This window comes from Thamnophis elegans, chromosome 11 (genome assembly GCF_009769535.1).
Source record: "Thamnophis elegans isolate rThaEle1 chromosome 11, rThaEle1.pri, whole genome shotgun sequence".
Lineage (NCBI taxonomy): Eukaryota > Metazoa > Chordata > Lepidosauria > Squamata > Colubridae > Thamnophis > Thamnophis elegans.
In genome coordinates, this window is record NC_045551.1 from 17,577,765 (window position 1) to 17,595,146 (window position 17,382).

General features: G+C 42.5%; 1 protein-coding gene across 1 annotated transcript in view; it reads right to left on the minus strand.

Moving 5' to 3' along the window:
- C11HXorf58 (chromosome 11 CXorf58 homolog) overlaps positions 1-17,382 on the minus strand; it is a 78,516-nt gene that overhangs the window by 58,131 nt on the left and 3,003 nt on the right. Inside the window, exons 2-4 of the mRNA XM_032226078.1 lie at positions 8,368-8,467; positions 2,677-2,771; positions 1,658-1,769 (exon numbers count right to left, since the gene is read on the minus strand). Coding sequence (XP_032081969.1) covers positions 1,658-1,769; positions 2,677-2,771; positions 8,368-8,467 — 307 coding nt within the window. The remainder of the gene's footprint in view (positions 1-1,657; positions 1,770-2,676; positions 2,772-8,367; positions 8,468-17,382) is intronic.

The window sequence follows — 17,382 nt, forward strand, 5'->3', positions numbered from 1 at the left end:
TGTCCCGTGCAGCCGCGGGAGCGATGTCCCTCCTCCTATGACACATGGCACAGTGATTCCTATCATTGGATCACTGTACCAGAGGAGGTGGGACATCGCTATGTGGCTGCTTGCCATAACAAGGAGGAGGTGGGACATCGTTGCAGAGCGGCAGGAGGGGGAGGAAGGGGAATCGTAAGACAGCCCTGCATTACATTAGAACGTGAGGAGGGGGGATGGTGCGGTGCGCGCTGCGCGGCAAACTGACACAGAGGGAGGGGAAACTCACAGGGGCACTGGGCCATTCACGAGTGTCACCCAGCGGCATGGCCCCGCCCCTTTTTCTCCTCCATTTCGGGCAAATTTTTCACTGACTCGAGTATAAGCCGAGGCGGCTTTTTTCAGCCCAAAAAGTGGGCTGAAAAACTAGGCTTATACTCGAGTATATACAGTATATCTTTCCTGTTTGTTTATATCTTTCCTGTTTCTCATCCTTCCTGAAAACAGAGGTCCTTTCTGTTACCTGTAGTCCTCAGTTTACAACCACAATTGAGTCCAATATTGTTTTATTTCTTTTGCAGTTAGTATTATTTATTTTTGTACTTATTTTAATCTGATTGTAGTTCATCCATTGGGGCAAAGAATTCAGTGACATCGTCTTGGCCACTCCCACCCAGTCACATGACTGCCAAGCCACTCCCACCCGGTCACATGGCCGGCAAACCACTCCCACAAAGCAGGCCACACCCACAGAGTAGATTCCAAAAAATTTTGAAACCCCCCACTGCCGTGCTGCTACTGTATATATAGTTGGACCTCCATATTCATGTATTTTGTAGTGGGAGTGGTGAAATTTGAAGAGGTGTGGACTTCAATTCCCAGAATTCCCTCGCCACAGAACTTCAAGTTGTCAAGGTTGAGAAACACTATTTTACATACAGGCCTGAAATCATTCCTGTGCCACCATTTCCTCCTCCTCCACTCTTGGCTTCCTCTCACCAGTGCCAGATGGAGGAGTTGTTGAGCTCAGGTGGCTGGTAAAGCTGTCACCAAAATGGCTGCTAGAGGAGGTGGTAAGCACTCTCTCCCTCTGTCTTCCAGACTGGATGAATGTATTTTCTTTTTGGGACTTCAGGCCACATGATTTTAGGTTACAGGTCACATTTGAAATGTGTAGATATACATAAAAACATCTGGGGCTATTTGAGCAGGAGTACTTTTTGTGGAATTTCACATATTTTGCAGGAAATATTGACATTGACAACCCTTGAGAATTCAGAGATCCAATTATATTCCTAAAATAGCCAGTGATGCAATTCAGCCGGTTCTATCTTGTGCATGTGTGGAGGTGGTGCATGTGAGTGAAGCTAGCGTGCACGCTCACATTTGCAAACCAGTAATGAAGGTAAGTTGATTTCACCCCTGAAAATAACTATTTCTTTAAAAATCTGAAAGAATTCTTTCTCAAGATCACCTATTAAAAAGAGTTTTAACAGATATATTAATAGGTAAAGGTATCCTCAAATCATATTTGATTAAATATTAAATAATGTTTAAATTTTCAAGTTATGATAAGTATGTTACATGTCTACTCCAGCTGAAATAACATATGATAGATAATAAACATGCAAAAAAGTTTGGATAAATAGAAAATAATCAAAACCAACAGTATATTTACCTTACTTTCCGATGTTATTACTCTTTTCCCACTGATATATTGGTTGTTTTTTGTTCTTGTTTTACAAAAGATTTTAAATATAATAAAAGGGGGGAAATCAGATCCAGCAAGTCTGAAGGGAGGAAATATAAAAACTGAATATTTTTATGAAAAATTTATTTATATTCTGCCTTAGAAGTCATAACTCATTTAAGTGTTTCCTATTCAAACAATATGATTCATTATTATTTTAAACATTTTTAATGGCTGTAAATTAAGGCAACCAAAAGAACTACTTTTCTGATTTAAGCACAATGTAGAAACAAATGAGTCTGCTTTTTTATCATAATCTGAGTCAGCATACTGTAGGTACTACATGCAAAAATGCCTTTTGGTAATTGACTATATTGCAGTAAATATTTTCCTGTTATGAAGAGAAACAATTTCCATTTGTCTACATCCAATTCCTAAGAGCATTTAGTGAGCATTCTCCCCTTTCTGAATTACAACTGTACAGAAAATTCTGAAAAATCTCTCAGCAATCATAAATAAAACCAATTCTGAATGTACAATATAACTCTTGCTTCATTTTTTTATCAATAAGTGATCAGTTTAATCAGATTAACATATGTATGTATGTGTTAAAGGCTAGATGTTCACAGAAATTATTGAATAGAAACTATATTTCAGACTTCCCTTTTGTAAATTTGAATGCTCTCCTGTGGCATAAATAAATACTTTTTTGAAAGCAGATTAAACAATAAAGTATTGATTTCTCTTCACATTTCTTATTTTGGTATTAGTCTGGTTTCTACATTTGTCCTTAATCACAATCTGATCCATGCACTATGTTTGAACAATATGGTAAACAAAATCACAATTGGCTTGGTAGTGTAAAATTTAGTGGCTGTCTCCCTAATACTACAAAATATGAATGGTGCTTAAAATGCACTGATTCCTTCTCTGTATACAAAAACATTGTCATATTGACAAAAGTAATCTCATACATGGAACTAAGGAAATATAAGTACTAATTTTACCTGAATCGGACTTTATATTGAATAGTAGGTTCTTTAAGAAGTTCAGCTTCTAAAGGACTCACTCTTTTTAGAATATCATAGCTAATGCAATACTCCTGAAAGAAATACAGTATTTATCCAATAGATTTGCAACGTTCTATATTTACAGAAATGTTATGATCACTGTGTATGCAAATTGAGGTTAGTAAGAGAAACAGAGGTAACAGTATGCTTAAAATAGCCCAAGATTTAGAAACTGAAATATTTGGAGAAATATTTGAACAAGCAAATAGCTCAATGAGTACTCAGCATACACAGTATACGGTTTTGAATATCACTGGGATGAGGATGTGGAAAAGAGAGGATGTGGGAAAGAGATATGGAAAATCATATTATATGGCTATTTGGAGGAATACTGAATAATGTGATCTACACTACAATATTAGAGCCCTGGTTTTCAAATTTTTCACTCAGAAAAAATAATATCTGTTTTTCAATAAACTCTAATTAGAATATTGAGATATTTATTGGCACTAAATTAAAACCATCCCATCTTTAGGCAAAATAACAGTAATTGAAATATTATAAGATAATGCTGTTCAACTCTAAAAATAAATTTTGCAATATATTATTTGTAATTACTACAAATGTAAGACAGAGATATATGGCCATGGCTCCAACATTTTCAGTGGGGAAAAAAGGCACAGTGAGATAATGATGCAAAAAAGCTAAATATTTTACACATATAAGAAAGAATGAGGCTTTAAAAAATGGGAATATTTTATTTTTTATACTATATAAAATTAATTTAGAATATGTATTATAATTTAAATGCTTCCTATTTCAAATGTTGGGAAACAGAATTGGTTTCTTACTGCCAATAAATTATCAACTCACTGATGAAAATAAATCTTTACTTTCCTATTACTAATGGCAGAAACCTCAAAATTTGTAGTGGATTGCTGAAAGAAAATAATGAAGAATGTGATATATGCAGAGAAATGCAACTGGTGTCACTATCAAGCTATAAAGCCTAGCTAATACATTGAATATATATATTGCAGGTCTAGATCCCTGGGGAGCATAATATTGCAAAGGTACAATACTGCACTTTAATATATTTTGAATGGTGACAGTTAAAGCTCAGATATGGATATGTTTAATTTTTTTTTTAAAAAAATAGCCTTTTCTTTTACTTGTCCCTGAATCTGCAATGCAATTTTTATTCTATATCTTTGAAATCCATTGAGCTATTAATTTAGCTCAAATATCTCTGTTTAGGAGGGGAGATTTTGAAAAATTCCCATCCCAGAATGGCATGTTCTTTATGTTCTTTCTGAACCTATTGCTTTTAAATGGAGAAATTGTTGGGGAGGGGCACTTTTTTTCTTACATCTTTACATTAAAAGCGTTAAAGTTTTTTTTTTAATTAAAGCTGAATGTTCAATAAAAAAATCAAATATAAGTTTTATTTCTTACCAAAGTAACATACATATGAATTTTACCTTAATATAGCATTGTACTAAATACTAAGTTCATACTTTTCCTAGAGAATCAGAATGAATCTCCAGAGACAGTTTAATCTACAGTAGTGACCAAAAATGTGTCAATCTTTTGGGAAAAATGTACACTATTTTTGAGGTTTGATGGCTAATAACATCACTTTTTTTTAATAGTACCATAAAATTATATATCCTCTGTCCAGGTAACATGGGTTTTAGCCCAGTTTAGTCTTTTCAACCTTTGTTTGAGAGATAAAAGTGGCTTTTTTGTGGAATTCTAGATTTTAGGCCAAATTCCTGCAGTCTGCGCCGAACAGTCCTTGCACTCATCTTCACATTGCATTGTGCCATTTCATCTTGTATACACCCAGATGATTTTCTTCTATCATGTAGACAAAGTCTCTTAATTCTTCTAGCATCACTTGCTGTTGTGCACCTTCTCTTGCCTTTATCAGTGTGGTTTTGTAGTGACTGAATCTCCTTATGCCTCTTCAAAAATTTAGAAATGCCACCTTTGGTTAAGTTTCCACCAATTTTTCTTCTAATTTCTTTATAATTGTAGCCTTGTTCACTTAATATACTATTTACATTGCTTTCTGGGCAACCAGTCAACTCTTTGCACCATTAATTTTATTACGTTTTACAAGCTCACTAAATGAAAGAACACAAAAAAACCCCAACCAACTTGATAGCGATCACATAACACACTGACAAATGTCCTCCTCTCAGCCTCAATACATGACATCAATAACTGAATCTTACTGTGATCTGATTGGCTCATTGCCAAAACAAGATGACACCTAATTGGCGGTCTAAACACTCATGCTCATTGGCTACAGAGATGAAGGAAAGCTACCTGATATCAACCTAAGCAAGTTGTGCTTCCTTTTTCTGGTTATTTGGCTATAACGTCTCATAGATTACAGATAATTGAACAAACTTTATTGCATTACATTATTGATTAAATTATCTTTCCATTGATATATAATTTTATGGCACTACTCGAAAAAAGTGATGTTATTAGCTATCAAACCTCAAAAATACACTTTTCCCAAAAGGTTTCTGTTTATCTTGGTTTAATACTGATCAGAACCCTTTAGTGACTTTTTGTGTGAAACGGAAAAGAATGAAATCATAATATGGGGTTTTTAGATTAAAAAAATAAGAGAGTTTAATTTACATTTATACTTAAAACTGCTATAAAAGTAATCGGAAGTCATTTTTTAAGCATTTTTTTTGCATTTTTTCTGTTCTTTTCTTATTTCTTTTCTTTTTCATCCCTCTTGGTTCTTGTTAGATTTTATCTTTCATCTTACCACATTTTCCCAAAAATAAGACACAGTGCAGGTGAGTCTGAGCACTGCAACTGCTGGGGCAGACCTCCATGCAGCAAGTGGAGGCACATGATCCAGTCCACTGGACACCCACCCCATCCCGTCTGTTTTTGCTTGTGGCCGTGCGGCACATCTGGAGGGGCTGAATTGCATTCCTCCTGTACCTCTGCCAGGGGGTGGTTCTGCCACCGCAAAGTGAGGTGAGGTGGTGGGATGAGGTTGGTGCCACAGAGTGGCCCCTGCATGCTCAGGTGCCATCCTATGCCTTCACATGCAGGATGATGCTCCCACCCACTGCCCCAACTGTGACGGCCCCAGAGAACAGGAAAGGTAGAGCCCCCATCCCCAAGAGGCAGCCAGGACCCCGCTTCCATGCCTCTGTCTCCACCTCCTGCTTCAATGGACAGGCCAGCGGTCACAGTGCTTGGACTCACCTGCATAGCGTGGGCTGCATAGCCCCAGCATCTATCGGCCAATGGCCAGTGGGATGCTGCTCCTGCCAAAAACCATCAGCCCCCATGTGCTCACTGCCTCTTGTCCTGGCCACGTCCACCACCCCAAGGGCTGACAATCTTAACTGGGGCTTATTTTTGGGGTAGGGCTTATATTACAAGCATCCTAAAATCATGCTAGGGCTTATTTTCTGCTTGGTGCTTATTTTCAGGGAAACATGGTACATTCACACACACACACACACACACACACACGCACACACACACCAAACTTTCAGAATTTTAATTTTCCAAATAGCATCAAATTCTGTAATTTATAATGTAAAGGAAAAATTCAGATTTTCATGTGGTTGGGAATCTTTAACAGAATCAGGGAAAATGGTAAAATAGTTGGATGGCACAAAATTGAATCTGAAAAAAAACATGGCATTTATCTGAGAAATAGTGTTGACCTTATTCGGACATCAGGCACCATTTGTCAAAACGATTTTTTATCTGACCTGATGGCTAATTGTGCTAGAGCAGGGGTGTCAAACTTGATTTCATTGCGGGCCACATCAGCATTGAGGTTGTCCTCTGGGGGTCAGGGTGGCTGGTGCCGGAAATGATCAGCCATTGCTCGCTCCCTGCCCTTTATGCGTGGGGGGGTTGATGTTTTCCAACCCCTCAGTTGGCGCACTCTGCAGCTCTGGAGCCTGCTCCATCGGGCTCGCTGTCTCAGCAGCATGCGCAACAGCGACATTAGCAGCAGACAGAGGTGGGGAAGTGGCATGTTATGAAGACCAATGGATGAGCTTACTCTGTCCCACTGTCTGATTTGGTTTGCAGCTGGAGAGCAGGTCGTCACTGGTCATCTTCCCCTCAGCACCCTCATGGGCCTTGCCCTTGGCCTGCCTGTGGAGCATGTTCCCCATGTACAGCCACTGCCATTGTTTGGCAGACCTGCTACCGCTGCCACTCAGGAGGAAGTGAAGCGGCTAGGTATAAAGGCTGCGAAAGAGGAAAGATAGATCCCCATCAGCGCCATGGCCACCCAGACCCAGCAGACACAGGGGGAGGCACGCGATCCTGGCTGGGCTTGGGAGACCATAGCGTAAATGGGGACCCAGCTTTCCCCATTCACAGTGGCTGCCTTTTGCCTTTTGGGCCTGAGTGTGCTCTACCACCTCTACTCAAGCTTTCTAGCTGGCCGCTTTGCCTCCTTTGTGCTGGGCGGGCCTGGTGCTCCAGGCAATGATGGCAGTGGCCTACTAGACCTGCATGAGCTGCTAGCAGCTTCAGTGGTGGCAGCTGCCCACAGAAGTAGCGAGGTGTGTTACACTCCACGTGCAGCTGAAGGGTAAGATCCCCGAGGAGGCCGAGATGACCAACGGCGACCTGCTCTCCAACTGCAAGCAAAAAGAGATGGGGCCGAGTAGGCAGGTCAATGATTCTGGCAGTAGTCACCCCACATTCTCCTCACCTTGTCTTGGCCCGCAGCAGCAGCAGTAGCCAGAGGTAAAAATGCAGAGGAGAGGCTGCTGGATGTGCTGGCAGGCCACCTGCACTGTCCCAGCCACATGGGATGAGAGCAGGTGCATTCGGTGTTGCGCATCACATGCCTTCCTCCCTACTCTGCCTGTTGCCTGTGCTGCCATGCGTGCTAAGTGTGGATGTCCCATAAATGGTAGATGCCCAGTCTGTGTCGCTTCAGTCTGGCCCATCCCATCCCTCAGGAGGCAGGCACACGTCCACACAGGAGGGTACATGGGTACACAGGCGTGGTCCACCCTATCCCAGCATGTGCCTGCTTCCTCCTATGCGCACGGACGACTACCGGGATGGCATGGACCGGGCCTGTGCACCTGCCATCTCCTTTGCACATTCACAGCCGCCGGGAAGGGATGGTCCTGGCTGAAGCAATGTGGGCCACCCCGTTACCATTTCCAGGATGGCTGTGCCATCTTCCCGGATCCGGCGCATGGGCCTTGAGTTTGACATCTCTATGCTAGAGTCTGTATATGTTTTTGAGAGTTGACTTTAGAGTACCAGCTTTGAATGCAGGCTATAGCTGGAACAATGCTATTTCATTCATTCCTTCAACATGTGTTCATAACTTCCTGAATTTGTCGGATGCTATTTTTGTTTGTTTTCTGATTGTTTGGAAACTTTTCCCTGGTAGCTGACTTGGATTTCAATTTAGTTGTTCAGCAGCCTTTTGACATAGCTTGCTTCGGATGATAGCTGTGCTGTTTCTACAACTTTGATATTATGAAGCAAGACAGAGACTTTTTTACTTCAGAAATCTTTGTTATTTGAACACAACCAATATGTCTGCATTTAGGAGATCGATCTTAAAACAGGGGGTGTGGAAAGAAAAAGAAGTTAAAGGGTAAAACAATAATGCTATATTTAGTCAGGCATACAAGGTATACAAGACATTACCGCTGCACGAATTGTGTGTTTCAGAAGTTTAAATAGTCTTTTTGTCATATGCATCCACCATCTCTTCTGAATTTTTATAGCTGCTTGCTCTCTTTTAACCCTGGTGAAAAAAAAGTAAATGTTACCAATTTTGCATACAACTATGCAATAACTTCAAAATATTGGGAAATATTTAAACAGACAACTCAGAAAAGTCAGATATTTCTAAATTGAAGTTATTAGTAACAAGTCAGACATTCCTATATTGTTTATTATCCATAAGACTTAGATGAGATACATAGCATCCAACATCAATAATATTCAGAACAAATCCAGAATGAGGTTAAATTAGTTTGAGATGAAATATAATGCCCCAAGATCCTGGACCAACCTCAGATAGTACTGTAGTAGCCAAAATTGCAGAAACCTTTGGGAAAAGTGTATTTTTGAGGTTTGATAGCTAATAACACCACTTTTTTTGGGGTAGTGCCATAAAATTATATATATCAATGGAAAGATAATTTAATCAAGAATGTAATGCAATAAAGTTTGTTCAATTATCAGTATTATCTGTATGAAAAGTTATAGCCAAATAATCAGAAAAGTACAACTTTCTTAGGTTGATATCAGGTAGCTTTCCTTCATCTGATTGTAGCCAAAGAGCATGAATGTTTAGAGTGCCACTCAACTGTCATCTTGTTTTGGCAATGAGCCAATCAGATCACAGTAGGATTCAGTTATTGATGTCATGTATTGAAGCTGAGAGGCAGACATTTGTCAGTATATGTGATTGCTATCAAGTTGGTTGGGTTTTTTTGTGTTCTTTCATTTAGTGAGCTTGTAAAACGTAATAAAATTAAAGTAATGGTGCAAAGAGTTGACTGGTCGCCCAGAAAGCAATGTAAATAGTATTATTAAGTGAACAAGGCTACAATTATAAAGAAATTAGAAGAAAAATTGGTGGAAACTTAACCAAAGGTGGCATTTCTAAGTTTTTGAAGAGGCATAAGGAGACTCAGTCACTCACACACTGATAAAGGCAAGAGAAGGTGCACAACAGCAAGTGATGCTAGAAGAATTAAGAGACTTTGTCTACATGATAGAAGAAAATCATCTGGGTGTATACAAGATGAAATGGCACAATGCAATGTGAAGATGAGTCCAAGGACTGTTCAGCGCAGACTGCAGGAATTTGGCCTAAAATCTAGAATTCCACAAAAAAGCCACTTTTATCTCTCAAACAAAGGTTGAGTAGATGAGGAAGGAGGAGCCAATATCGCGACAACACAACACAGTCCGAGACCGCCGTTGACACTTTTGCCACTGGATGGTCCGGCAGTACCTAAACCATCCCTTAGAGACGGTGATCAGGAAAACAAAGCCTTGCTGGTCTCAGGGACATCGCAAAGGGAAGTGCTTCAATTCGGCGGCAAACAGGCAGCCCCCAGGCTGACGAAGTCGGAGACAGCTCTGGAAGGAATTAAGTGAAAGTGAGTCCCTCAGGTGAGGGTTTTTTTTTACTATGAGAAAGATTGCCCAAAGAAACTTTTTTAAAAGATAAATTAGTCCTTTAAGTAAAATAATAAGTGGCGAATTTAATTCTTATTGGACTGCCTTGGAAAGTTTTTGTTTTTTCTTGTAACAATATTTTGTGGATTGAAGTGACTATAATGTTTCCTGTTTCTCCGCTTGAAGTGAACGGATTGATTTTTCTCCTTTATTTTTTACCACCTTATTTTTTGACTTAAATTAAAACCCTCTTTTTTGTTTTTAAAAATTCTCCCTACTATTTGTTTTTAAATTCCATCAAAGACAATTAAAGATTTTTGTTTTCCATAAAATTGAGAAAAGTATGAAAAAGTGGAATCTGCCATTCGGAAGCCAGATTCTGAAGTTATTTTTTTGAAACAATGTATCCTTTGTTCATTCCTATTTGATCCTACTGACTTTGTAACTGAAGAGTTTGCAACTTGTTTACAAAATCTGATGAAGAGTCAAGGGCACGAATTGTTTCTTGCAGGTGCTGTTGGAAAATATTTTGGCAAGAGAAGGAAAAGGAAAGAAAAAGACAGAACCCTTCTCCTTTGAAGTGTACAAAAGAACTTGTGCTTAAGTTAACTTAAAGTGAATGAATGAATGAATGAACGAATGAATGAATAAATAAATAAATAAATAAATACACACACACACACAGAGAGAAGAGGCTTGGAAGGCTGGAGTGGCAGTGGCTATCAGACTCCTTTTTCCTTTTTTTTTCCTTCATTTTTTGGGGGGGGGAAATGGATCAATATGCAGATGAGGAAACCTTAAAATTTCAAAATATCCTGGCTGGAATTCAAAATATTTTGGAAGGTTTTGGGAGATTTGAGAAGAAGTTGGATAGACTATTGTTTATCACAGCAAAAGATGATGGGGTTGGACCACCAAAAATTAAAGAAGAGAATGAAAAAGGGCGTTGGTACTTACCTGATACGCCTCTTCTCATAGTGGGGGGAGGAGTATCCAGAATGGGTTGACTTTGTCCTCTCATGATTGGGTGAGTCAGATAAGCTCTTTGGGTAATGCCCCCTGGCCAGCAGGCCCTCCCAGATTTGACGAAGAGCTCCATCCGACTCGTTGCACCATTCACTCCAGACTCTTAATTCAGTTCTTAGCTTTTATCGTCTTCAACATCAATATTTATATAACTTCATAAAACTGTGAACATAAAACTTAGTCGTACAAACATAGTCAGGGGGGGACTGGATACTCCTCCCCCCACTATGAGAAGAGGCGTATCAGGTAAGTACCAACGCCCTTTCTCCATAGTGAGGGGGGAGGAGTATCCAGAATGGGACATACCAAAGCCTGCACGTCCCTAGGGAGGGAGACCCAAGAGGCCCCATGTCCCCCGCTCATGCCAGTTGAGGCGTGGGCCCCGCCCTGTGAACCGCCTGCAATGCCCTGCGTCCAAAGAGGCTTCTGCTGAGGCAAAAGAGTCCAGTTCCTAGCAAAGGGAGAGGGGAAAGCCCACTTGGCTGCCCTGCAGATTCCGGCCAGGGGTGTCTGCGTGGCCCAGGCCCTGGCTGCGCTCCGCGTGGAGTGAGCTGTGATATGATTGGTGTCTGTAAGCTCTGCGATTGGTATGCAGTGGCAACGCAGGTTCGCAACCACCTACCTATTGTGGTGGAAGTCACCCTGTTACCCAGGCCCCTATTTGGAAGGAGACAAACAGGGCTTCGGATTTCCTGTCTGGCCTGGTTCTCCTGAGGTAATCTTCAGAGCCCTCCTTACGCCCAGAGTGAGCCACTTCTTTCCTAACGGGTGGGAAGTGTCTGGACAGAAGTTGGGCAAATCAGTTCCTGGGTTTGATGGAAGCAGGGGCCCACCCTGGGGATGAAGAACGTAACCCCACTCTGTCTTGGTGGGAGAAGGAGAGATCCTCCCCGGTGGACAGAGCTTGCAGTTTGTATGTCTGCCTGGCGGAGGGGATGGCCACCAGAAAGGCCACCGTGAGAATCAGGAACTTAAGGGAAATTGTTCGTAAAGGCTCAGATGGAGTGCCTATTGGAGCGTCCCCTACCCTGTGTAAGTCCCAGGAATGGTACCTGAATGCTGTGTGCGGTTTGGGGTTGGAAGCTCCCTTGAGGAATTGCCTGACCATAGGATGGTGAGTCAGGCTCTGGTTCCTGCCACGCAGGAGAACTGGTGAGATGGCTGAAACCTGTCTCCTAATTGTGTTAGAAGCTAACCCTCTGTCCCGGCCTGCCTGGAGGAGGTCCAGAATCTGAGGCACTGAGGCCTGGCTAGGATTGTGCCCCAGGAGATTACACCATGAGGCAGAGGCCTGCCACATGGAGCCATAGATACGCTCTGTGGAGGGTATGCAGGCAGTCTGGATAGTCTGCATCACCCTGGGGGGAAGAGGTCTTTCCCCAGGATGCTCTGCTCAAGAGCTAAGCAGTCAGCTGGAGCCATTGAAGCTCTGGGTGCTCCAGCGACCCCTGGTTAAGGGATATCCCCTCCTGGGGGATTCTCCATGGCCTCTCCGCTGAAGTGACTGGAGATCTGCAACCACAGCCTCCGGGGCCAGTGAGGCGCCAAAAGAATCCCTTCCGCCCCCTCCCGAAGGGTTTCCCATATGACCCTGGGAATCCGGCAAGGCATACCGACAACCCCTGGTCCGGGGGCTTCGCAGATCATCCGCCCCTTCTGCCCCCCCCCCATGTCTGGTACCTGGAGAAGACCCTCAGGAGCTGAGCGTTGAGGGGCGTGACGAATAAGTCGATCTCCGGGTGTCCGAAGCACTCTGCCGGCCCCTTGAAGATTGCTGGCTGCAGCTTCCGCTCCAATTTGTCCCCTTGGTCCGGTTGAGCCAGTCGGCTCTGATGAACCCACCCCTGCTATATGTTCTGCCCTCAGCGAATGTTGTCTAAATTCATAGGCTATCAGAGGTGCTTCTGCGATCTCTCATAGTCGGGCATCCCATTCTGAGTTTGTGGTGGGTTCTGGCATGGGGACCAGCCTGTCTGACCCTTTTTCCCCCCGGCCATAAGGGTGCTATGATTCTATGGCTAGGATTAGCGCAGAGATATTCAGAATGTAAACACAGACGGAGTTTAATGGGCGGCCACTAGTGTGTGTGTAAAGATGGAGTGAGGGGAGCTAAGGCTCACAATAAAGGCCTGCCACAAAGGTAAATTAATAATAATAACAACAAGAACCACAACCACAATAATAATAATAATAAAATAAAATAAAATAAAATACAAAAGGGGCATCTTCCCGCCTGATAAAACCAAGAAAGATTAAGGAAACGATTGGTCCCTTGCTGGGAGAAAGTGGCACGAAGGTGACAAGCAGCCGGGGTAAAGCCGAACTATTTAACTCGTGCTTGGCATCTGTCTTTACCCTAAGGGATAAACAATCCAACCTATCAAGAACAGCACCCCAAATTCAGATTAGGAACCCAAGATGAGATAGGGAAGAAATGGTAGCCTGTCTATCTTAGGCAAGGTCCAATTCCCAGGACCGGGTGGGTTACACCCCAGGGATCTGAAGGAGCTGGCGGACGAGATCTCCAAACAACTGAAACTATATCTATCAGAGATCCTGGAGTACCGGAGAACCACTATAGAATTGCTGATGTGATTCCCCCCCTTCAGAAAGGAAGAAAAACCGGCTCGAGAGCCCAAAGCCAACATGGGGTTTGTCAAAAACAGATCATACCAGACTAGCCATATTGCCTTCTTAGATTATGGTGACAACCCTAGTGGACCATAGGAATGCCATTGATATAGTTAACTTGGACTTCAGCAAGACCTGATAAGGTAGACCATAACCTACTACTAGATAAAGTAGAAGAATGTGGGTTAGACCTAGTCACACCAGGTGCTTTGGTAACTGGTGCACACACCTGTACTCCTCAATGGAACTGCCTCTTCATGGAGGGAAGAGTGCAGTGAGTCCCCCAAGGCTCAGTGTTGAGCCCAGTACTCTTCAACATCTTCATCAGTGATTTGAATGAGGGTGTTAGGTGTGTAAGCTAACATTTGGGATAGCAAAATATATGCCATGATAGTAGTACTGTTTCTTTAAGAACTGCTGTTATCTCAAGCGGTCATAAGAAGGAGCCGGAATGACTGTTAGCTCTCTGTTTGTTAAATGCTGATGGGGGTGGGGGTCATCAGGTTAGCAGATGACCCCAGGCTGGCAGGAATAGCCAACACTTCCGAATACAGGCTAAAGATACAGAAGGATCTTGATACCCTTGAACATTGGGCACTATCTAGGAAAATGGGATTCAATGAAGTAAGGTTCTACCTTTAGGCAATGAAGGTGAAGTGCACAGGTACAGAATACCTTGCTCCACAGTAGTAACTGTGAAGGGGATCTTGGGAGTCCTAGTGGACAACCCCTTTAATGTGAGTCAGCAGTGTGCAACAGCCGCCAGAAAGAGCAACACAGTTTTTGGCAGCATAAACAGAGGAATAGAATCAAGCTCCCATGAAGTGTTAATCCCACTTTATAAGGTCTTGGGAGGCCACACTTGGAATTCTGCACTCAGTTTGGTCACCATGATGTAGAAGGGATGTGGAGACTCTAAGGAGAGTGCAGAGAAAGGCAACAGGGGATCAGGGTACTGGAGACTAAAGCCTATGAAGAACGGTTGCAGGAACTGGGTAGGTCTAGTCTACTGGAAGGAAGGACTAGGGGAGACGTGATAGCAGTGTTCCAATATCTCTGGGATTGCCACAGAGAAGAGGCTGCCCGACTATCCTCCAAGGCACTTGAGTGCAGAACAAGAAGCAATGGGTGAAAACTAATCAAGGAGAGAAGCAACTTAGAGCTGAGGAGAAATTTCGGGACAGTTAGAACAATTAATCAGTGGAACAACCTGCCTCCAGACATTGTGAAAGCCCCAACAGTGGAAGTTTTTAAGAAGTTGTTGGGTGGCAATGACAATAGCAATAGCAGTTAGATTTATATACCGCTTCATAGGGCTTTCAGCCCTCTCTAAGTGGTTTGCAGAGTCAGCCTAATCAACCATAGTAACGATCGCCATTTGTCTGAAATGGTATAGGATATCCTGCCTGGGCAGGGGATTGGGCTAGAAAGCCTGCAGGTCCCTTCCCATTCTGCTATTGTATTGCATAGTATTGTATTGTATTGCATTGCATTAGCCGTTTGCCTAGTCACCCCCACCCTTGGAAGGTCTTCAGTAACCTGATTGGAGGCTCCATTGGGAGCTGCACTTTAGCAGCTGGGCTGAATATTCCTCCCCCCCCCCCCCCCCCCCCCCGTTTTTCCAGGCTGCAGGAGGGCTGCCGGCTTGGGATTAACAAAACAAAACACAGCTTTTGCTACTGGTGCCAGTCGCCCCTCCCGCTCTGTCTCCTAATTAAAGGAGAGTTTTCTTAAGGGGGAATCAAGAATTAGCCACCGACAAACACAGCTTGCTACTGGGTCCAGTCAGCCTCTCGCCCCTCCCCCTCTGTCTCCTACTTAAAGGAGAATGTTCTTAAGGGGGAAGCCTTCTCCTGTTACTTGGCAGCCAGAAAAGGTACAGAGGGGGGGGGGGTTCTTCCTGCAAGCCTTGTGGCAGCTGCCTCTGTGATTCAACAAGGAGGTAGGCTTGGGGGGGGGGATTGATCCACCGCCTGCCTCTTTAACTCCTTGATAAGCCTCCTTTTGGCCCTTTGCTGCCTCCCTCGCTCTTGGCTAATGCCTCTGCGATCGTCTCTCACCTTTCTAAGGGCTCCTCAAGTGGTGGTTGTTGTCCTGCCGGCCTCCTGAGCTGCTGGGGGCTGCCATCTTGGACCACGTGGTTTCAAGATGGCCCCCAGCTCCAAATTCAAAAGGCTCCTCTTTGCTGGAGCACATGGAAATGGCTTTTGCCTTTGCAGGCTTGCCATGCGGCTGCCGCTCACCTCCCACAGCTGTTTTTGAGCCTTTCCGGCTCTCACCTTGTCCACTGGTGATAGCTGCCAGCACAGGTTTTCCTTTTTAAAAACCCTCGTGGCTCAACCTCTGAGGGGAGCGGAGGAGCGCTTCTGCTCCTGAGAAGCCTCTGCATCAAGGGCTGCCTCTAGGAGGCATGTGTGCCCGGTTCTCCTGCTTGCCCGGCAAGGGTCCTCACTGAGTGACTCCGTCTCACTCAATGGCCAGGGCAGCGTGCCGCCCCAGAGGGCTTGTGGCAGTCCAGTCCTTGCAGGAGGAGGCTGTGTGCAATGTAGGGAGGCAGGATTCGCCGGGTCCAAGTTTATTTTCCTTAATCCTTTGTAAATTACTGGAGTCCAGAGTAGTGCATCCTTTCCCTTGAGTGGGTGAGTCAAATCTGGGAGGGCCTGCTGGCCAGGGAGCGTTACCCAAAGAGCTTATCTGACTCACCCAATCATGAGAGGACAAAGTCAACCCATTCTGGATACTCCTCCCCCCTCACTATGGAGAATCTAGAAGATAAAGACAAGACAATAGATGAACTTATTAATGGAGCAAATATGGGTGAAAGTGGAAAGAAGGGAAGATGGAAAAGTGAACTTGACAATTTGGAGTTTTATCCCAGATTTCAAGATACAGGAGAAAAAAAAGGGTGATAATGATGGAGTTAAGAAGAGAAACCTATTCAGAAATAAGTTTGACAAACAAAGACAAGCTAATGTTAATAAAAACTCCAGGCTAACGAGACTATTTGAGAGATCTTTTAAGCAATAAAGTGCGGAGAGAAATTTATAAAAACTTTATAAAGGAGCTGAAAAGAGAATTAACACAACAACTGGCAAGAGAGATAAGACTGTTTTGCCACTGGAAGGATACAGGTTGATAATGAAAGTTGATGATGAAAAGTTAGTTAATTTTTGGTGATTAATAAGTAGGGATTTCAGTATTTTGTAGATTGTTTTAGATTATCATTGAATGTTTATTCGTTAACATATAATTAATTACGATAACAATAATGAAATGATAACCTTAATTAGTATAAGTAACCTGGTTATAAATTGTAAATTAGGACTTGGCGAAAAGATCTATAAATTTTATTAATAAATTTTTGTTTAGATCTTGTTATAAAGGTATAATTACTTTGGGTCCGAAGAGTGGAGAAGTGATATAAATAGTAGGGAATAATAATAATATAATAATAAAAATAATAGGGAAATGTTAATGGATATTTTTGGGGATTAATAAGTAGGAATGTTAGCATTTTGTAGATTGTTTTAGATTGTTATTAAATGTACATTCGTTAACATATTTTTAACTACGATAATAATAATGAAATGATAACCTTAATTAGTGAAAATAACTTGGATACAAATTGTAAATTGGGACTTAGGGAAAAGACCTATAAATTGTATTAATAAATTCTTGTTTAGAGCTTGCTATAAAGGTATAATTTTGGGGGGCCTGATGAGAGGAGAGGTGATATAAATAGTAAATAATTTTTAGTTAACTACAATAATAACAAGGAAATGTCAATGTTTAATGATATATGTGTGTGTGTGTGTGTGTTGTACTAGTAAAAGCAAATTGGCTATGAGCTTTAAATTGTGAGTTGGGGGA